General features: G+C 44.0%; 1 protein-coding gene across 1 annotated transcript in view; it reads right to left on the bottom strand.

Moving 5' to 3' along the window:
• cacna2d3a (calcium channel, voltage-dependent, alpha 2/delta subunit 3a) overlaps positions 1 to 23,197 on the bottom strand; it is a 418,957-nt gene that overhangs the window by 87,128 nt on the left and 308,632 nt on the right. The window contains exons 15-18 of the mRNA XM_052481816.1: positions 10,653 to 10,724; positions 10,248 to 10,328; positions 8,489 to 8,563; positions 6,013 to 6,096 (exon numbers count right to left, since the gene is read on the bottom strand). Of these exons, the coding sequence (XP_052337776.1) occupies positions 6,013 to 6,096; positions 8,489 to 8,563; positions 10,248 to 10,328; positions 10,653 to 10,724 (312 nt within the window). The remainder of the gene's footprint in view (positions 1 to 6,012; positions 6,097 to 8,488; positions 8,564 to 10,247; positions 10,329 to 10,652; positions 10,725 to 23,197) is intronic.

The raw sequence follows: 23,197 nt of genomic DNA on the forward strand, positions 1-23,197 counted from the left end.
TGACTATGCATGGAATTGATAGCTTTGGAAAGAAAACACTGTGACGTTTCCAGAACTGCAAAGATTTTCACTGTGAGTGCCCTAGAACAAAAGCTTCAGGCAAAACCAAGATGTTTCTGCAACCAGGAAATGAACAGGATTTCTGAAGCTACGTTTTGCATTATCTCCTTATATGGCTGTGAATGCGACAGGAATCAGCCTACCCTTTCTATCGTTTCCCCAAGGGGTCTGGAGCATTGTGACGTATTTGCAGGCATATCATTGGAAGATTGACCATAAGAGACTACATTTGCCAAGTGTCCGCACTGTGTCCTGCGTGGAAATTGGTGCGCAAAACTCAGCTGCTGGTATTTTTCCATGGGATTCTGAGAAAAACCATGCTTCCACGAACGGCATATCAATGAAGAGATATTTGACAAAACGCCTTGAGGATTGATTCAAACAACGTTTGCCATGTTTCGGTCGATATTATGGAGTTAATTCAGAAAAAAGTTTGACGTTTAGGTGACTGAATTTTCGGTTCGTTTCGGTAGCCAAATGTGTAGTAACAAAACGGAGCGATTTGTCCTACACAAAGAATCTTTCAGGAAAAACTGGACATCTGCTATGTAACTGAGAGTCTCCTCATTGAAACATCTGAAGTTCTTCAAAGGTAAATTATTTTATTTGATTCCTTTGCTGGTTTTTGTGAATATGTTGCGTGCTAAATGCTACGCTAAATGCTAAGCTAGCCATCAACACTCTTACACAAATGATTGATTTTCTATGGTTCAAAAGCATATTTTGAAAATCTGAGATGACAGTGTTGTTAAGAAAAGGCTAAGCTTGAGAGCATTTGCGATTTTCAGAAATCGTTAACGTTGCGTTATGGTAATGAGCTTGAGCCGTAGTCACGATCCCGGATCCGGGATGGGGAGTCATAAGAGGTTTTAAGACACTTTATGTTGGTGTTTACTTTATTATGGCAGTTACCTGTAGGTAAACCATAAATGTCCAGGGCCCAGTTTCCCAAAAGGCTAAGTTCACCATTAGAACCATAGGATCCTAGTTCACCATTAGAACCATAGGATCCTGGTTCACTGTTAGAACCATAGGATCCTAGTTCACCACTAGAACCATAGGATCCTAGTTCACCATTAGAACCATAGGATCCGAGTTCACCATTAGAAGCCTAGGATCCGAGTTCACCATTAGAAGCATGGGATCCTAGTTCACCATTAGAACCATAGGATCCTAGTTCACCATTAGAACCATAGGATCCGAGTTCACCATTAGAAGCCTAGGATCTGAGTTCACCATTAGAAGCATGGGATCCTAGTTCACCATTAGAACCATAGGATCCTAGTTCACCATTAGAACCATAGGATCCTAGTTCACCATTAGAACCATAGGATCCTAGTTCACCATTAGAACCATAGGATCCTGGTTCACCATTAGAATCATAGGATCATAGTTCATCATTAAAACCATAGGATCCTAGTTCATCAGAAGCATAGGATCCTAGTTCCTTCTCACCCCCCCTTAAAAGATTTAGATGCACTATTGTAAAGTGGCTGTTCCACTGGATGTCATAAGGTGAATGCACCAATTTGTAAGTCGCTCTGGATAAGAGCGTCTGCTAAATGACTTAAAAGTAAATGTAAATGTAGTTCATCAGAAGCATAGAATCCTAGTTCACCATTAGAACCATAGGATCCTAGTTCATCAGAACCATAGGATCATAGTTCACCATTAGAACCATAGGATCCTAGTTCACCATTAGAACCATAGGATCATAGTTCATCAGAACCATAGGATCATAGTTCACCATTAGAACCATAGGATCCTAGTTCACCATTAGAACCATAGGATCCTAGATCACCATTAGAACCATAGGATCATAGTTCATCAGAACCATAGGATCATAGTTCACCATTAGAACCATAGGATCCTAGTTCATCAGAACCATAGGATCATAGTTCACCATTAGAACCATAGGATCCTAGTTCACCATTAGAACCATAGGATCCTAGTTCACCATTAGAACCATAGGATCCTAGTTCACCATTAGAACCATAGGATCCTAGTTCATCAGAACCATAGGATCATAGTTCACCATTAGAACCATAGGATCCTAGTTCACCATTAGAACCATAGGACCCTAGTTCACCATTAGAACCATAGGATCCTAGTTCACCATTAGAACCATAGGATCCTAGTTCATCAGAAGCATAGGATCCTAGTTCACCATTAGAACCATAGGATCCTAGATCACCATTAGAACCATAGGATCATAGTTCATCAGAACCATAGGATCCTAGTTCATCATTAGAACCATAGGATCATAGTTCACCATTAGAACCATAGGATCCTAGTTCATAATTAGAACCATAGGATCCTAGTTCATCAGAACCATAGGATCATAGTTCACCATTAGAACCATAGGATCATAGTTCACCATTAGAACCATAGGATCATACATAGTTCACCATTAGAACCATAGGATCCTAGTTCATCATTAGAACCATAGGATCCTAGTTCATCAGAACCATAGGATCATAGTTCATCAGAACCATAGGATCATAGTTCATCATTAGAACCATAGGATCCTAGTTCATCATTAGAACCATAGGATCCTAGTTCATCATTAGAACCATAGGATCATAGTTCATCATTAGAACCATAGGATCATAGTTCATCAGAACCATAGGATCCTAGTTCATTAGAACCATAGGATCCTAGTTCATCAGAACCATAGGATCATAGTTCATCAGAACCATAGGATCATAGTTCATCAGAACCATAGGATCATAGTTCATCATTAGAACCATAGGATCCTAGTTCATCAGAACCATAGGATCATAGTTCATCAGAACCATAGGATCCTAGTTCATCATTAGAACCATAGGATCCTAGTTCATCAGAACCATAGGATCATAGTTCATCAGAACCATAGGATCATAGTTCATCAGAACCATAGGATCATAGTTCACCATTAGAACCATAGGATCCTAGTTCATCATTAGAACCATAGGATCCTAGTTCATCAGAACCATAGGATCATAGTTCACCATTAGAACCATAGGATCCTAGTTCACCATTAGAACCATAGGATCATAGTTCATCAGAACCATAGGATCATAGTTCATCAGAACCATAGGATCCTAGTTCACCATTAGAACCATAGGATCATAGTTCATCAGAACCATAGGATCATAGTTCACCATTAGAACCATAGAATCCTAGTTCACCATTAGAACCATAGGATCATACATAGTTCACCATTAGAACCATAGGATCATAGTTCACCATTAGAACCATAGGATCCTAGTTCATAATTAGAAACACAGATTAACTTAGCCTTTAAGATGGTTTTGGGAACCCGACTCCTGGACAACTCAGGACATGCCATTAAACATTGATCCGGATATGATTATTTAATCACCTATTTTTACAAATAGAGTGCAGCATTCACAACTGTAAATTTGAGATCTTGGGGCTATCTGACATGTTTTTATTTATTAGTTAGTCACAGATAATTGATGGTTCTTCAAATATCTGTGTAGTTAGATTTCTGAAAAATAAAATGTTAAGTGAAAAAAATGGAAGAAATATCTGTAGAAACCTATTTGAACTAGTGCTTTAAGATTATATCTGCAATCCAATCACAAGCATGAACAAATACTGACGGACCGATCATAAGAAGTTTATTTTTTTAACCTTTATTTAAGTAGGCAAGTCAGTTAATTAAGAACAAAATCTTATTTTCAATGACGGCCTAGGAACAGTGGTCAACTGCCTGTTCAGGGGCAGAACAATAGATTTGTACCTTGTCAGCTTGGGGGTTTGAACTTGCAACCTTGCGGTTGCTAGTCCCCCGCTCTAACCACTAGGCTACCCTGCCGCCCCAAATCTGTGCCATCTCCCTCTAAGTATGGTCTAGGCTAGTCTAGCTAGTAATAATGGCACACTAGCAAAAACACAACACTGTCAGAAATCTTAAAGTAAATGATGTTGTCACATCGTTTTTCGTCTAATGATCATAATACATTTTATAATACATGTATTTGATGATGTGTTATTCTGTAACTTGTGTATTCAAATAGCTACAGTCTTCTTAAAGGATTGGACCCTTTTTTTTCAATTTTCCCCTAAAATGACGTACCCAAATCTACCTGCCTGTAGTTCAGGACCTGAAGCAAGGATATGCATATTCTTGATACCAGTTGAAAGAAAACACTTTGAAGTTTGTGGAAATGTGAAATTAATGTAGGAGAATATAACACTTTAGATCTGGTAAAATATAATACAAAGAAAAAAAACATGAATTTTTGTTTTTGTTTTATTTGTTCCATCATCTCTGGACTGCAACAGAAAGGCCACAATGTATTATTCCAGTTTAGGGGCTATTTAGATTTTGGCCACTAGATGGCAGCAGTGTATGAGTGGGGCGGCAGGTAGCCTAGTGGTTACAGCGTTGGACTAGTAACTGGAAGGTTGCAAGATCGCATCCCCTGAACTGACAACGTAAAAAATCTGGCGTTCTGCCACTGAACAAGGCAGTTAACCCACTGTTCCTAGGCAGTCACTGAAAAAAGAATTGGTTCTTAACTGACTTGCCTAGCATAAAATAAATGAGCAAAGTTTTAGACTGATCCAATGGACCATTGTATTCTGCTCAAAATGTTGCCAAATCTGCCTAATTGGTTTATTAATACATTTTCTATGTTGTCATTGTGCACTCTCCTCAAACAATAGCATGGTATTATTTCACTGTAATAGCTACTGTAAATTGGACAGTGCAGTAAGATTAACATGAATTGAAGCTTTCTGCCCATATCAGATATGTCTATGTCCTGGGAAATGTTCTTGTTACTTACAACCTCATGCTAATCACATTAGTGCACGTTAGCTCAACCACCCCGCGGGTGGGGGAAGGGGGGTGTGGGGTGGAGGGGGGACACACTGATCCTGTAGAGGTTAAAAACTGGACATATCTAATTCCAAAGTTTTAAGATAGAACTTAATAGCTGGACCCGTATTGACATGTTGACATTTTAAAGCAATCTATCTGTGATTGCAACCCCCTACAATACATGATTTAGAAATGTCTCTGGAATTTGATTCTATGCACTTTAGGTACCTTTAATAAGGTGAAGACCTTGATGGTTATGAAAGAGTTCTGAGACCTGAGTTCTAAGGTCTGAGTTCTGAGTTCTGAGTTCTGAGGTCTGAGTTCTGAGTTCTGAGGTCTGAGGTCTGAGTTCTGAGTTCTGAGTTCTGAGTTCTGAGTTCTGAGGTCTGAGGTCTGAGTTCTGAGTTCTGAGGTCTGAGTTCTGAGGTCTGAGGTCTGAGTTCTGAGGTCTGAAGGTCTGAGTTCTGAAGGTCTGAAGGTCTGAGGTCTGAGGGTCTGAGTTCTGAAGGTCTGAGGTCTGAGTTCTGAGTTCTGAGTTCTGAGTTCTGAGTTCTGAGTTCTGAGGTCTGAGTTCTGAGGTCTGAGTTCTGAGGTCTGAGTTCTGAGGTCTGAGTTCTGAAGGTCTGAGTTCTGAAGGTCTGAGTTCTGAAGGTCTGAGGTCTGAGTTCTGAAGGTCTGAGGTCTGAGTTCTGAAGACCTGAGGTCTGAGTTCTGAAGACCTGAGGTCTGAGTTCTGAAGATCTGAAGATCTGAGGTCTGAAGGTCTGAGGTCTGAGTTCTGAAGGTCTGAGGTCTGAGGTCTGAGGTCTGAGTTCGGAAGATCTGAGGTCTGAGTTCTGAAGACCCGAGGTCTGAGTTCTGAGATCTGAGTTCTGAGGTCTGAGTTCTGCTCAATATCTCAGAAATATGATTTGCACATATAGAACCTTATGTCCCAAGGTCACAAATTGACTTCATCAGGCTTCGCTAAGCTGAGAACATTGTGAAAGCGTTATGGTATGTCTATAGCTCAGTCTGAGTTTTTAGACTAATGACACATTTTCAAACAATGTGAAGCTTTTATAAATGTAATACATTTCATTGAATACAACAGAGATGTTTGTAATAGTGAGTCTTACTATGTCGTCCTTGTCTTCCCATTCCACCTCAGACAGATCCACACTGCTGTAGTTGGGCTTCCTACGTTTCTTACTCTCCTCATACTAGACACACACACAATACACACACACACACACACACACACACACACACACACACACACACACACACACACACACACACACACACACACACACACACACACACACACACACACACACACACACACACACACACACACATAAAGTATAAATGAACCGTGCTGCATAGTCCCAACCCCTTCATCTGTATGTGATTGATAAGGGACTAAGAGTGAATCAGGTTAGTAGTTGAATAAACTGTTACCTCACCATCTCGCTCTCTCTCTCGCTCTCTCTCTCGCTCTCTCTCTCGCTCTCTCTCTCTCTTCTCTCTCTCTCTCTATCTCTATCTCTCTCTCGTAAGAGGGCAGGGTTAACTTGGGTGTGTATGATCTAAAATTGATATTATCATTAGTAGAGTCAGGAGAGTGGTGTGGACATGACCCTTTCATAATGTTGTCATTAAGTCGACAAATCACCCTGATCCCTCCTCTCCTCTCTTATCCTATCCTCCTGATTTCTCTTCCTATCCTCCTGATTTCTCTTCCTATCCTCCTGATTTCTCTTCCTATCCTCCTGATTTCTCTTCCTATCCTCCTGATTTCTCTTCCTATCCTCCTGATTTCTCTTCCTATCATCCTGATTTCTCTTCCTATCCTCCTGATTTCTCTTCCTATCCTCCTGATTTCTCTTCCTATCCTCCTGATTTCTCTTCCTATCCTCCTCATTTCTCTTCCTATCCTCCTGATTTCTCTTCCTATCCTCCTGATTTCTCTTCCTATCCTCCTGATTTCTCTTCCTATCCTCCTCATTTCTCTTCCTATCCTCCTCATTTCTCTTCCTATCCTCCTGATTTCTCTTCCTATCCTCCTCATTTCTCTTCCTATCCTCCTCATTTCTCTTCCTATCCTCCTCATTTCTCTTCCTATCCTCCTCATTTCTCTTCCTATCCTCCTGATTTCTCTTCCTATCCTCCTGATTTCTCTTCCTATCCTCCTGATTTCTCTTCCTATCCTCCTGATTTCTCTTCCTATCCTCCTGATTTCTCTTCCTATCCTCCTCATTTATCTTCCTATCCTCCTCATTTCTCTTCCTATCCTCCTCATTTCTCTTCCTATCCTCCTCATTTCTCTTCCTATCCTCCTCATTTCTCTTCCTATCCTCCTCATTTCTCTTCCTATCCTCCTCATTTCTCTTCCTATCCTCCTCATTTCTCTTCCTATCCTCCTCATTTCTCTTCCTATCCTCCTGATTTCTCTTCCTATCCTCCTCATTTCTCTTCCTATCCTCCTCATTTCTCCTCCTCACCTCTTCTCCTCACCTCTCCTTTTCTCTTCTCTTCCTCTCCTTCTAACCTCTCTTCCACTCCTCTCATCTCCTCCTCACCTCTCCTGTCTTACTCACCTCTCCTCCTGTCCTCTCTTCCTCTCATCCTCAACTCGCTTCCTCTCCTCTTCACCTTTCCTCTTCACCTCTATCCTCTCCTCCTCACCTCTCCTCTCCTCTCCTTTCTTCCTCTCCTCCTTACCTCTCTTCCTCACTTCTCCTCTCCTCTTCCACTCCTCTCTTCCTCACCTCTCCTCCTCTCCTCTCTTCCACTCCTCTCCTCCTCACCTCTCTTCCTCTCCTCTCCTCCTCCCCTCTCCTCTCCTCCTCACCTCTACTGTTTGATATAAGCCATTAGAAATACATGACAGCAGTTCACCTCTGTGTCAGTGAAGAGGGCCTCTGGCCAGACAAATGTCTTTAGTCCACTTTCTATAACACACTGTGCATGTGTCTGTCTGTGTGTATGTGTGCGTGTGTATCACCCTGCTCCATTCATCTGTCAGTGAAAGGACAGCCTCCTACCCCTCATTAGCTCTTAAACACTGTTCATTACAGTCTCTAATTAGACATCTATTAACTACTCTCCCTGTCTGCCTGTCCTCCGCTCCAGCCCTCTCCTGTCCTCCCTCTCCTTTCTCTCTCATCCTCCAATATTTCTCTCCCTTTCCTCTTTCCTCCTACATTGTATACATCTCTTCCCCTCTATCCTTCCCCTCTCTTCCTGCCCTGTCAATCTCTTCCTTTACCCAATCCCCCTTCTCCTCATCTCCTCTCTCTCTACTACACATTATCCTTATCTCTCTCCCCCTCTCTCATTCTGCCATGTCTTTCTCCCCTTCTCTCTCTCTCCTTCCTCTCTCTTCACCTGTTCTCTGAATATATAGTTAATAACAGTTATACAGTAGCTGTATTCACAGCCCAATACTGTCTGGAACACAGTCTGCTCATCTACAAATCCCCTCTCCCCTTCACACACACAGCTGAAAGGTGTGTTTAGACAGTGATTTGGTGTATTCTAGATTCTGCTCGTCTCTCTGCTGTTCTAAGGGTTAGGGTTAGTTAATATTATATGTATTGTGATACTCACCAATGGTCTGAGGTCAGGGTGGGTCAGAATGTACCCGTTGTTAGTTATGGCGAACGCGTAACCATGGATTCCCAGCTGCAACAGATGCATATACGAGCACACACACACACACACACACACACACACACACACACACACACACACACACACACACACACACACACACACACATACACGCACATGGACACACACACACACACACACACACAATTATACATACAGTGGTGGAGAGAGAAATTAACAGTTTTGGAACTATGCCAAAATCCAGGCATTCACACATACACACACATAAACTAAAATATGAATATGAAAAGTGATGAAGAGCGTAATCAAGCTCTTTGTATGTCAGAATCATCGCATTTCCACAGTGACTCATTTACATTTCTACATAACAAGGTGGTGGCCGCTTTCAATGTGTGTGTGTGTGTGTGTGTGTGTGTGTGTGTGTGTGTGTGTGTGTGTGTGTGTGTGTGTGTGTGTGTGTGTGTGTGTGTGTGTGTGTGTGTGTGTGTGTGTGTGTGTGTGTGTGTGTGTGTGTGTGTGTGTGTGTGCGCGCATGCGTGTGTTTCACTGATTCCAGACGCAACCCTGTCGGTGAATGTGGTCTGAACTAAATAACATGCTTTTAAATGTCAAAACACATCCCACATCTAAATCTCTCATCCCTCCTATAGAATGATAATCAACTCCCCCATCCTCCAGCAGAAGTCCAGATAAAAAGCCAGTAGTCTACAGATGATACAATTACATGCTATTATAAGGTATGAGGCAGGAGGTTCAAACGATCTCTCTGAAAACGTTGAACAATATCTCTGATTAGAATGTGCTTGCTGTTCTTGAGTCCTCTGCCACAGTTTCATTCAGTGAAAGTATCAACAACGAAATGTGTTAGGTCATTCTGATCATCAAGTGAATTAATCAACAGTGGTACGTTGCTGAGATCATTCTGATCACTCAGTGAAAGTATCAACAGCGATATGTGTTAGCTTATTCTGATCATCAAGTGAATTAATCAACAGTGGTACGTTGCTGAGACCATTCTGATCACTCAGTGAAAGTTTCAACAGTCATATGTGTTAGCTTATTGAGATCATCTAGTTAAAGTATCTACAGTACTATGTGTTAGCTCATTGTGATCATCTATGTGTTAGCTCATTGTGATCATCTATGTGTTAGCTCATTGTGATCATCTAGTGAAAGTATCAACAGTACTATGTGTTAGCTCATTGTGATCATCTATGTGTTAGCTCATTGTGATCATCTATGTGTTAGCTCATTGTGATCATCCAGTGAAAGTATCTATAGTACTATGTGTTAGCTCATTGTGATCATCTATGTGTTAGCTCATTGTGATCATCTATGTGTTAGCTCATTGTGATCATCTAGTGAAAGTATCAACAGTACTATGTGTTAGCTCATTGTGATCATCTATGTGTTAGCTCATTGTGATCATCTATGTGTTAGCTCATTGTGATCATCTAGTGAAAGTATCAACAGTGCTATGTGTTAGCTCATTGTGATCATCTATGTGTTAGCTCATTGTGATCATCTATGTGTTAGCTCATTGTGATCATCTAGTGAAAGTATCAACAGAGCTGTGTGTTAGCTCATTGTGATCATCTATGTGTTAGCTCATTGTGATCATCTATGTGTTAGCTCATTGTGATCATCTAGTGAAAGTATCAACAGAGCTGTGTGTTAGCTCATTGTGATTTTCTGATGTTTTCAGTGAAGACTGAAGTTGGGCAATGGTCAGTACCTTATATTTTGGGATGGTTTTGAGGAGCTCAGAGACAGGAACATCAGTACCAACCACACCTAGCAGGATGCCTCTATTCCTCTGGAAACATGCACACAACAAACAGAAAGGATCAACACAACATTTAGATAACATCAAGAAAAGTTGTTGGTCAAGTGTGTGTGTGTGTGTGTGTGTGTGTGTGTGTGTGTGTGTGTGTGTGTGTGTGTGTGTGTGTGTGTGTGTGTGTGTGTGTGTGTGTGTGTGTGTGTGTGTGTGTGTGTGTGTGTGTGCATATGTGTGTGTGTGCATATGTGTGTGTGTGCATGTGTGTGTGTGTGTGTGTGTGTGTGTGTGTGTGTGTGTGTGTGTGTGTGTGTGTGTGTGTGTGTGTGTGCATATGTGTGTGTGTGCGTGTGTACTCACCGTCTCATTCTTGGTGCTGAACACAGGCATGGCCACAGTGGTCATCAAAATAGGACCCTGACCATCCTCCAGCTGAAAGAAGGAAAGAAGGAGACAAAGAAGATACATAAGACCCTAATTGTTCATCAATAACTTTTGAATTCTGTTCTGAAAAAAGAACAGGCACATTTTGGAATACAGTGGATGTCATCAGAACAGAGTGCCATTCTGCTGTTGTCACAGCTGTGGTTTATCCACTAGGAACTAAACGGAAGAAAACGACCGGAATGAGGAGGGACTAACCTGAACTTATCCAATAAGATACACTCGTTTCCCATTGCAAAACATTGTTCTACTGCTTTCTATGGTGTGCACTAATGAATACAACCCTGTTACAGAACCAGTTACCATTTACCTGTGTCCTGTCAGCGACAGTTAGTGGCTGGGTATGTAAACCCTCCACTGGAAATCAAAGAAGCACGGTGTGATCTCACATATTGTGATTGTAGTAGAGTTTGAAACAGTTGAACATCAGAATAGTTGCCAAACTGCAGTTCAGCGCAACATTCTCCTATTGTCTTATGTAAATATATGATTTTTCATTTGATTTTGATTTGATTTGATAAATATACGATTATACCAAGCCTGTGAACCCTTCCCACTACACCCACAGTGAGCAAAACCTTAAATCTTTAGTCACATGTATAATAATGTTTATTATGTGTCTTTAAATGTGTTTAATCATGGTCTGTCTTTGATCATGAGCAGAGTCAATCTCAGCCACAGGCACTGTTTAAGTACAGGATGGTTATCTCTCCCAAAAGACTGTGGGAATAATTAGGATATGATATTTTTACTAAAGGCTCCCCGAATCTGGAAATAGATAGTGTCTATTTACAGATATCAAGTTGATAGTATTAAAAATAGATGCAGGCAAGGTTAAGTACTCTGTTCAAGGGCCTAGAATAGGATTATCATTGTGCAGGCCTGGGGTCACAAAAACCTCCCCCGAACCTCTCCACCAACTTACAGACCTCCTCTGAGAAACAACATTATATAAAATACAACTTTCACACATATTCACTAATATGAACATCACACCACAGCCAACTAGTGGTACTATCTTTTGTGTAAAATATGTCATATGAAGGACCTTTAGAAAAACAAGGAAAGGAACATTATTAACTTTGGAAAACCACTTTTGAGGACCACTTTTGAGGTAAGAAAATGTCTAACAATGTGTAATGTGTTGTCAGCCTCCACACAGTCCATTTCTTACTGATGGATGTCCCAGGGGTAGAATGGAATAGGATGGGAAAGGATAGGATAGACTGGGATAGAATGGAATAGCATGGGATAGGCTGGGAAAGAATGGAATAGCATGGGATAGGCTGGGAAAGAATGGAATAGCATGGGATAGGCTGGGAAAGAATGGAATAGCATGGGATAGGATGGGAAAGAATGGAATAGCATGGGATAGGCTGGGAAAGAATGGAATAGCATGGGATAGGCTGGGAAAGGATAGGATAGGGTGGGAAAGAATGGAATAGCATGGGATAGGCTGGGAAAGAATGGAATAGCATGGGATAGGCTGGGAAAGAATGGAATAGCATGGGATAGGCTGGGAAAGAATGGAATAGCATGGGATAGGATGGGAAAGGATAGGATAGACTGGGAAAGAATGGAATAGCATGGGATAGGATGGGAAAGAATGGAATAGCATGGGATAGGCTGGGAAAGAATGGAATAGCATGGGATAGGATGGGAAAGAATGGAATAGCATGGGATAGGCTGGGAAAGAATGGAATAGCATGGGATAGGATGGGAAAGGATAGGATAGGCTGGGAAAGAATGGAATAGCATGGGATAGGATGGGAAAGGATAGGATAGGCTGGGAAAGAATGGAAAAGCATGGGATAGGCTGGGAAAGGATAGGATAGACTGGGAAAGAATGGAATAGCATGGGATAGGCTGGGAAAGGATAGGATAGACTGGGAAAGAATGGAATAGCATGGGATAGGCTGGGAAAGGATAGGATAGACTGGGAAAGAATGGAATAGCATGGGATAGGCTGGGAAAGGACAGGATAGACTGGGAAAGAATGGAATAGCATGGGATAGGATGGGAAAGGATAGGATAGGCTGGGAAAGAATGGAATAGCATGGGATAGACTGGGAAAGGATAGGATAGACTGGGAAAGAATGGAATAGCATGGGATAGGATGGGAAAGGATAGGGTAGACTGGGAAAGAATGGAATAGCATGGGATAGGATGGGAAAGAATGGAATAGCATGGGATAGGCTGGGAAAGGATAGGATAGACTGGGAAAGAATGGAATAGCATGGGATAGGATGGGAAAGAATGGAATAGCATGTGATAGGCTGGGAAATGATAGGATAGACTGGGAAAGAATGGAATAGCACGGGATAGGATGGGAAAGAATGGAATAGCATGGGATAGGATGGGAAAGGATGGGATAGGCTGGGAAAGAATGGAATAGCATGGGATAGGATGGGAAAGGATAGGATAGGCTGGGAAAGAATGGAATAGCATGGGATAGGCTGGGAAAGGATAGGATAGGCTGGGAAAGAATGGAATAGCATGGGATAGGATGGGAAAGGATAGGATAGGCTGGGAAAGAATGGAATAGCATGGGATAGGCTGGGAAAGGATAGGATAGACTGGGAAAGAATGGAATAGCATGGGATAGGATGGGAAAGAATGGAATAGCATGGGATAGGCTGGGAAAGGATAGGATAGACTGGGAAAGAATGGAATAGCATGGGATAGGATGGGAAAGGATAGGATAGGCTGGGAAAGAATGGAATAGCATGGGATAGACTGGGAAAGGATAGGATAGACTGGGAAAGAATGGAATAGCATGGGATAGGCTGGGAAAGGATAGGATAGGGTGGGAAAGAATGGAATAGCATGGGATAGGATGGGAAAGGATAGGATAGACTGGGAAAGAATGGAATAGCATGGGATAGGCTGGGAAAGGATAGGATAGGCTGGGAAAGAATGGAATAGCATGGGATAGGATGGGAAAGGATAGGATAGGAGAGGAGAGGATGGTATAGGATGGAATAGGAGGGGATTGGATGGGAAAGGATGGGAATAGATAGGCTTGGATAGGATGGGAAGGGATAGGATGTGATAGGATGGGAAGGGATCGGATGGGATAGGATAGGAAAGGATGGGAAAGGGTAGGATAGGATGGGATAGAATGGGATGGGATGGAATAGGATAGGATGGGATAGGATGCGATAGGATGGGATGGGATAGAATGGGATGGGATAGGATAGTATCATATAGGATGGGATAGAATGGGATGGGATTGGATGGAATGGGATAGGATAAGATAGGATGGGATGGGATATGATGGGAGAGGATTGGATGGGATTGGATAGGAATAGGACAGGATGGGTTTGGATAGGATAGAATGGGATTTTATAGAATGGGATGGGGTGGGATAGGGTAGGATGAGATAGGATGGGATAGGATAGGTTTGGATAGGATAGGATAGGATAGAATGGGATGGGATAGGATGGGATGGGATAGAATTGAATAGGATGGGATAAGACAGGAAATGATAGGGTGGGATAGGATAGGATGGAATAGGATGGGATAGCCTGGGATAGGATGAGATAGGACAGGATAAGATGAAATTGAATAAGATGGAATAGGATGGGATATGATGGGATAGGATAGTATAGGATACCACTGGGATTCTCTGCCTCTAACCCTATTACAGGGGCTGAGTCACTGGCTTACTGGTGCTCTTCCAAATCAAATCAAATCAAATGTTATTTGTCACATACACATGGTTAGCAGATGTTAATGCGAGTGTAGCGAAATGCTTGTGCTTCTAGTTCCGACAATGCAGTGATAACCAACAAGTAATCTAACTAACAATTCCAAAACTACTGTCTTATACACAGTGTAAGGGGATAAAGAATATGTACATAAGGATATATGAATGAGTGATGGTACAGAGCAGCATACAGTAGATGGTATCGAGTACAGTATATACATATGAGATGAGTATGTAGACAAAGTAAACAAAGTGGCATAGTTAAAGTGGCTAGTGATACATGTATTACATAAGGATGCAGTCGATGATGTAGAGTACAGTATATACGTATGCATATGAGATGAATAATGTAGGGTAAGTAACATTATATAAGGTAGCATTGTTTAAAGTGGCTAGTGATATATTTACATAATTTCCCATCAATTCCCATTATTAATGTGGCTGGAGTTGGGTCAGTGTCAATGACAGTCTGATGGCCTTGAGATAGAAGCTGTTTTTCAGTCTCTCGGTCTCAGCTTTGATGCACCTGTACTGACCTCGCCTTCTGGATGATAGCGGGGTGAACAGGCAGTGGTGCGGGTGGTTGATGTCCTTGATGATCTTTATGGCCTTCCTGTAACATCGGGTGGTGTAGGTGTCCTGGAGGGCAGGTAGTTTGCCCCCGGTGATGCGTTGTGCAGACCTCACTACCATCTGGAGAGCCTTACGGTTGAGGGCGGAGCAGTTGCCGTACCAGGCGGTGATACAGCCCGCCAGGATGCTCTCGATTGTGCATCTGTAGAAGTTTGTGAGTGCTTTTGGTGACAAGCAGAATTTCTTCAGCCTCCTGAGGTTGAAGAGGCGCTGCTGCGCCTTCTTCACGACGCTGTCAGTGTGAGTGGACCAATTCAGTTTGTCTGTGATGTGTATGCCGAGGAACTTAAAACTTGCAACCCTCTCCACTACTGTTCCATCGATGTGGATAGGGGGGTGTTCCCTCTGCTGTTTCCTGAAGTCCACAATTATCTCCTTAGTTTTGTTGACGCTGAGTGTGAGGTTATTTTCCTGACACCACATTCCGAGGGCCCTCACCTCCTCCCTGTAGGCCGTCTCGTCGTTGTTGGTAATCAAGCCTACCACTGTTGTGTCGTCCGCAAACTTGATGATTGAGTTGGAGGCGTGCGTGGCCACGCAGTCATGGGTGAACAGGGAGTACAGGAGAGGGCTCAGAACGCACCCTTGTGGGGCCCCCGTGTTGAGGATCAGCGGGGAGGAGATGTTGTTGCCTACCCTCACCACCTGGGGGCGGCCCGTCAGGAAGTCCAGTACCCAGTTGCACAGGGCGGGGTCGAGACCCAGGGTCTCGAGCTTGATGACGAGCTTGGAGGGTACTATGGTGTTGAATGCCGAGCTGTAGTCGATGAACAGCATTCTCAATGCCGTCCAGAGGAGGGGTGTGTCACTTGAGTGGGTTAAGTCACTGATGTGATCTTCCTGTCTGGGTTTGCGCCCCTCCTCGGGTTGTGCCGTGGCGGATATCTTTGTGGGCTATACTCAGCCTTGTCTCAGGATGGTAAGTTGGTGGTTGAAGGTATCCCTCTAGTGGTGTGGGGGCTGTGCTTTGGCAAAGTGGGTGGGGCAATATCCTTCCTGTTTGGTCCTATACCGTGGATATCATCGGATGGGGCCACAGTGTCTCCTGACCCCTCCTGTCTCAGCCTCCAGTATTTATGCTGCAGTAGTTTATGTGTTGGGGGCTAGGGTCAGTTTGTTATATCTGGAGTACTTCTCCTGTCTTATCCAGTGTCCTGTGTGAATTTAAGTATGCTTTCTCTAATTCTCTCTTTCTTTCTTTCTTTCTTTCTATCTCTCGGAGGACCTGAGCCCTAGGACCATGCCTCAGGACTACCTGGCATGAAGACTCCTTGCTGTTCCCAGTCCATCTGGCCGTGCTGCTGCTCCAGATTCAACTGTTCTGCCTGCGGCTATGGAATCCTGACCTGTTCACCGGACGTGCTACCTGTCCCAGACATGCTGTTTTCAACTCTCTAGAGACAGCAGGAGTCGTAGAGATACTCTTAATGATTGGCTATGAAAAGCCAACTGACATTTACTCCTGAGGTGCTGACTTGCTGCACCCTCGACAACTTCTGTGATTATTATTATTTGATCATGATGGTCAGTTATGAACATTTGAACATCTTGGCCATGTTCTTTTATAATCTCCACCCGGCACAGCCAGAAGAGGACTGGCCACCCCTCATAGCCTGGTTCCTCTCAAGGTTTCTTCCTAGGTTTTGGCCTTTCTAGGGAGTTTTTCCTAGCCACCGTGCTTCAACACCTGCATTGCTTGCTGTTTGGGGATTTAGGATGGGTTTCTATACAGCACTTTGAGATATCAGCTGATGTACGCAGGGCTATATAAATACATTTGATTTGATTTTTGATTTGATTCGATGGGATAGAATGGGATGGGATGGGATGGAATAGGATAGAATAGGATGGGATAGGATAGGATGGAATGGGATGGGATGGGATAGGATGGGATGGAATGGGATGGGATAGGATGGGATAGAATGGGATGGGGTAGGATAGCATGGGATGGGATATGATGGGATTGTATAGTACAGGATAGAATGGGATAGGATTGGATTGTATAGGCTAGGATGGGATTGAATGGGATGGGATAGGATCGGATAAAATGGGATGGGATAGGATATGGTAGGATAGGATGTGATAGGATGGGAAAGGATATCACATGATTGGATAGTATAGGATAGGATGTGATATGGTGGGATAGGATTGGATGGAATAGGATGTTATTGGATGGGTTGGGATAGGAAGAGATAGGATGGGATAGGCTGGGATGGGATATGATAGTATAGGATGGGGTTGTATAGTAATATATGCCATTTAGCAGACGCTTTTATCCAAAGCGACTTACAGTCATGTGTGCATACATTCTACGTATGGGTGGTCCCGGGGATCGAACCCACTACCCTGGCGTTACAAGCGCCATGCTCTACCAACTGAGCTACAGAAGGATAGGATAGGATGGGATAGTATGGGATAGGATGGGATAGGATAGGATGGGATAGGATAGGATGGGATATGATAGGATGGGATAGGATGGGATAGGATAGGATGGGATATGATAGGATGGGATAGGATGGGATAGGATAGAATGGGATAGGATAGGATGGAATGGGATAGTATGGGATGGGATATGATAGGTTATGATAGGATGGGATGGCATAGGAAAGGATGGGATAGGATGGGATAGGATGGGATAGGATGGGATAGGATGGGATGGGATAGGATGGGATAGGATGGGATAGGATAGGATGGGATAGGATGGGATAGGATGGGATAGGATAGGATGGGATAGGATGGGATAGGATGGGATAGGATAGGATGGGATAGGATGGGATAGGATGGGATGGGATAGGATGGGATAGGATGGGATAGGATAGGATGGGATAGGATGGGATAGGATGGGATAGGATAGGATGGGATAGGATGGGATAGGATGGGATAGGATGGGATAGGATAGGATGGGATAGGATGGGATAGGATGGGATGGGATAGGATGGGATAGGATGGGATGGGATAGGATGGGATAGGATGGGATAGGATAGGATGGGATAGGATGGGATAGGATGGGATAGGATAGGATGGGATAGGATGGGATAGGATAGGATGGGATAGGATGGGATAGGATAGGATGGGATAGGATGGGATAGGATGGGATAGGATGGGATAGGATAGGATGGGATAGGATGGGATAGGATAGGATGGGATAGGATGGGATAGGATGGGATAGGATAGGATGGGATAGGATGGGATAGGATGGGATAGGATGGGATAGGATGGGATAGGATAGGATGGGATAGGATGGGATAGGATGGGATAGGATGGGATAGGATGGGATAGGGTAGGATAGGATGGGATAGGATGGGATGGGATAGAATGGGATAGGATGGGATAGGATGGGATAGGATGGGATAGGATGGGATAGGATGGGATAGGATAGGATGGGATAGGATGGGATAGGATGGGATAGGATGGGATAGGATAGGATAGGATGGGATAGGATAGGATGGGATAGGATGGGATAGGATGGGATAGGATGGGATAGGATAGGATGGGATAGGATGGGATAGGATGGGATAGGATGGGATAGGATGGGATAGGATAGGATGGGATAGGATGGGATAGGATGGGATAGGATAGGATGGGATAGGATAGGATGGGATAGGATGGGATAGGATAGGATGGGATAGGATGGGATAGGATAGGATGGGATAGGATGGGATAGGATGGGATAGGATGGGATAGGATGGGATAGGATAGGATGGGATAGGATGGGATAGGATAGGATGGGATAGGATGGGATAGGATGGGATAGGATGGGATAGGATGGGATAGGATAGGATGGGATAGGATGGGATAGGATGGGATAGGATAGGATGGGATAGGATGGGATAGGATGGGATAGGATGGGATAGGATAGGATGGGATAGGATGGGATGGGATAGGATGGGATAGGATGGGATAGGATGGGATAGGATGGGATGGGATGGGATGGGATAGGATGGGATAGGATGGGATAGGATGGGATAGGATGGGATAGGATGGGATGGGATAGGATGGGATAGGATGGGATGGGATAGGATGGGATAGGATGGGATAGGATGGGATAGGATGGGATAGGATGGGATGGGATAGGATGGGATAGGATGGGATAGGATGGGATAGGATGGGATAGGATGGGATGGGATAGGATGGGATAGGATGGGATAGGATGGGATAGGATAGGATGGGATAGGATGGGATAGGATGGGATAGGATGGGATAGGATAGGATGGGATAGGATGGGATAGGATGGGATAGGATGGGATAGGATGGGATAGGATAGGATGGGATAGGATGGGATAGGATAGGATGGGATAGGATGGGATAGGATGGGATGGGATGGGATGGGATAGGATGGGATAGGATAGGATGGGATAGGATGGGATAGGATGGGATAGGATGGGATAGGATGGGATAGGATAGGATGGGATAGGATGGGATAGGATGGGATAGGATGGGATAGGATGGGATGGGATAGGATGGGATAGGATGGGATAGGATGGGATGGGATAGGATGGGATAGGATAGGATAGGATGGGATAGGATGGGATAGGATGGGATAGGATGGGATAGGATGGGATAGGATAGGATAGGATGGGATAGGATGGGATAGGATGGGATAGGATGGGATAGGATGGGATGGGATAGGATGGGATAGGATAGGATGGGATAGGATGGGATAGGATGGGATAGGATGGGATAGGATGGGATAGGATGGGATAGGATGGGATAGGATGGGATGGGATAGGATGGGATAGGATAGGATGGGATAGGATGGGATAGGATGGGATAGGATGGGATAGGATGGGATGGGATAGGATGGGATAGGATGGGATAGGATGGGATAGGATAGGATGGGATAGGATGGGATAGGATGGGATAGGATGGGATAGGATAGGATGGGATAGGATAGGATGGGATAGGATGGGATAGGATAGGATGGGATGGGATAGAATGGGATAGGATGGGATAGGATGGGATAGGATAGGATGGGATAGGATGGGATAGGATGGGATAGGATGGGATAGGATGGGATAGGATAGGATGGGACAGGATGGGATAGGATGGGATAGGATGGGATAGGATAGGATGGGATAGGATGGGATGGGATAGGATGGGATAGGATAGGATAGGATGGGATAGGATGGGATAGGATGGGATAGGATAGGATGGGATAGGATAGGATGGGATAGGATGGGATAGGATGGGATAGGATGGGATAGGATGGGATAGGATGGGATAGGATAGGATGGGATAGGATAGGATGGGATAGGATGGGATAGGATAGGATAGGATGGGATAGGATGGGATAGGATGGGATAGGATGGGATAGGATATGATAGGATGGGATAGGATGGGATAGGATGGGATAGGATGGGATAGGATGGGATGGGATAGGATGGGATAGGATGGGATAGGATGGGATAGGATGGGATAGGATAGGATAGGATGGGATAGGATGGGATAGGATAGGATAGGATGGGATAGGATGGGATAGGATGGGATAGGATGGGATGGGATGGGATGGGATAGGATGGGATAGGATGGGATAGGATGGGATAGGATGGGATAGGATGGGATAGGATAGGATGGGATAGGATGGGATAGGATGGGATAGGATGACAACAATACATAAATACAGCACCCACTGCCATCACCAACAAAACATTACACTACCAACACCATCAACAAATTACACTGCTGGCTGGACGCTGGCAAATAGATCAAAGGACAGGGACAAAGACACAGGACTTTGTCTAAAAATACAAACTCTGTCTCCAGACTCAGTGTCTCTGTCAGATCATATGACATTGATCTATAAATGAACAGGTGGAGCTTGTCAGTACATCAGCAGAGCCTGCTGGCAGCAACTATGCAGATCTGAACACTGGACTCAGATATCTTTTATATTTTGAGAATGCTCTAGAATATGAAACAGTAATGTTGGCATGTCCCCAGTGTAGGGCAGGTAAAGTTGGAGGGGTTGGTAGATGTTGCAGTTTAGGGGTGATTATGTGTGTTACAGAGCCTGATCCCTGTGTGTCTCTGGGTGAATGAGCTCTGATTTGAAAACGATGCATTTCCCTGTGTGTGTGTGTGTGTGTGTGTGTGTGTGTGTGTGTGTGTGTGTGTGTGTGTGTGTGTGTGTGTGTGTGTGTGTGTGTGTGTGTGTGTGTGTGTGTGTGTGTGTGTGTGTGTGTGTGTGTGAATGGATGATCTCACTCAGAGAATCCAGGTGATGCTCAGACCTGCACAGCTGCTCCAGGAAATGACATAATTAGCAGGTGATTACAGAGGCATCATGGGAGAAGACAGTCATTTCCTCCATCTATTGGAGGTAAACCTGCCCAAATATCTCTCAGTTCCACCACCATAGTCATTCATTACAGCGTGAAGACATTTTCCTTATTTTTACTTAAATGTTTTGGCTATTGGCACCAAGAAACAAGGTTATTCATAGTGGCTATTAAACAGAGCTTATGTACCAAGCCACTTCGCAAGGAAGTGGATCATCAGTTAGTTGTCCATGTTTTTATACCGTAGCAAGAAATGTATCTATTCATTCATAAAGATGGTGCCATGTCATGAGTGGGAAAAAAATGTGTGAGTGTGTGTGTGTGTGTGTGTGTGTGTGTGTGTGTGTGTGTGTGTGTGTGTGTGTGTGTGTGTGTGTGTGTGTGTGTGTGTGTGTGTGTGTGTGTCTCTTGGGCTCATGGTGTCAGTGTTAATAAATGGGGCATACGAGTCCTTCATAAAGATACAAGTCAGATTCTTACAGCGTCCACGCACGCACGCACGCATGCACACACACACACACTCTTATTGCTTACTACTGACACCCCACCTGGGACTGTGGTACAAGGGGACCGTGCCAGACTTTCATTGTTTCAGGACACCCTGGAATCTGGGTTGCCGTGACAAATGGCATACCGGTGACTGTGGCGACCTGTGTTCCCATGGCGATCAGGCTTAATGATGATTGGACTGTGAGGTCTGACTGTAAGGCCCTCTATAGGGCCCTCCTGGGGGATAAATATACAACTCTAGACCTCTACTACACACACACACACACACACACGCACACACACACACCACCTCGACCCAGACTGCGTACACTACACAAAAATTACTGTAACACATGACATAACCAATTCCCAGTGATCCTCACCCTCCTTCAAAACTCCTCTCCCCCTCTCCCCCTCTCTCCCTCCCCTCGGCCTCTCTGTCTCACTCCCCTGTCAGTTTTTCAGGTGGTTGGGGACAAAGCCAAATGATCCGCAGAATGATGGATGAAACTAGTAGGCCCAGAGGAGGAGAGGAAGAGGGAGAGGAGGGAAATGAGGAGGTAAAGAAACAGAGGGAGAGGAGGAGAGGGAAGGAGAGAAAGATGGATGGAACTGCTGAGCCAAGGGAAGTAGCGGGAGGGGTGGAGAGAAGAGAAGGAGGGGAAGGACAGGCTGAACTCACAGGAGTTCAGGGAGAGATACAAATCTGCTAGAAATCAATATGTTACTTTGTCTTCAGCCATCAACCTACAAATCAACCTACAGGAATCAGCCCTTCATCTACAAATCAGACAGGACGCAGCCCTGAATCTACAAATCAGAAAGGACATAGCCCTGAGTCTACCAATCAGAATGGAATTAGCCATGATTCTACCAATCAGACACGAAACAGCCCTGAATCTATCAATCAGACAGGAATCAGCCCTGAATTTTCCAATTAGACAGGAATTAGACCTACATCTAAAAATCTGACAGAAATCAGAGCTGAATCTACAAATGAGACAGGACTTCGACCATGCATACACCAATCAGACAGGACGTATCCTGGAATCTACCAATCAGACAGGGACGCAGCCCTGAATCTACCAATCAGAAAGCAAACAGTCCTGAATCTACCAATCAGACAGGTACAAGCCCTGAATCTACCAATCAGAAAGGAAACAGTCCTGAATCTACCAATCAGACAGGTACAAGCCCTGAATCGCAGTATGGTGCCACCGTTGCATCTAACAATCACATATCAGCCTAAAACCTGAATCTACAATGAAAACAATTGGATAAAAAAGCTAAATCCTGACAGAATATCATGCTGAATAGCCACCACTACTTCTACCCTATGTGTGCATTTCATG

Source organism: Oncorhynchus keta, chromosome 27, assembly GCF_023373465.1.
Source record: "Oncorhynchus keta strain PuntledgeMale-10-30-2019 chromosome 27, Oket_V2, whole genome shotgun sequence".
Classification (NCBI taxonomy): domain Eukaryota; kingdom Metazoa; phylum Chordata; class Actinopteri; order Salmoniformes; family Salmonidae; genus Oncorhynchus; species Oncorhynchus keta.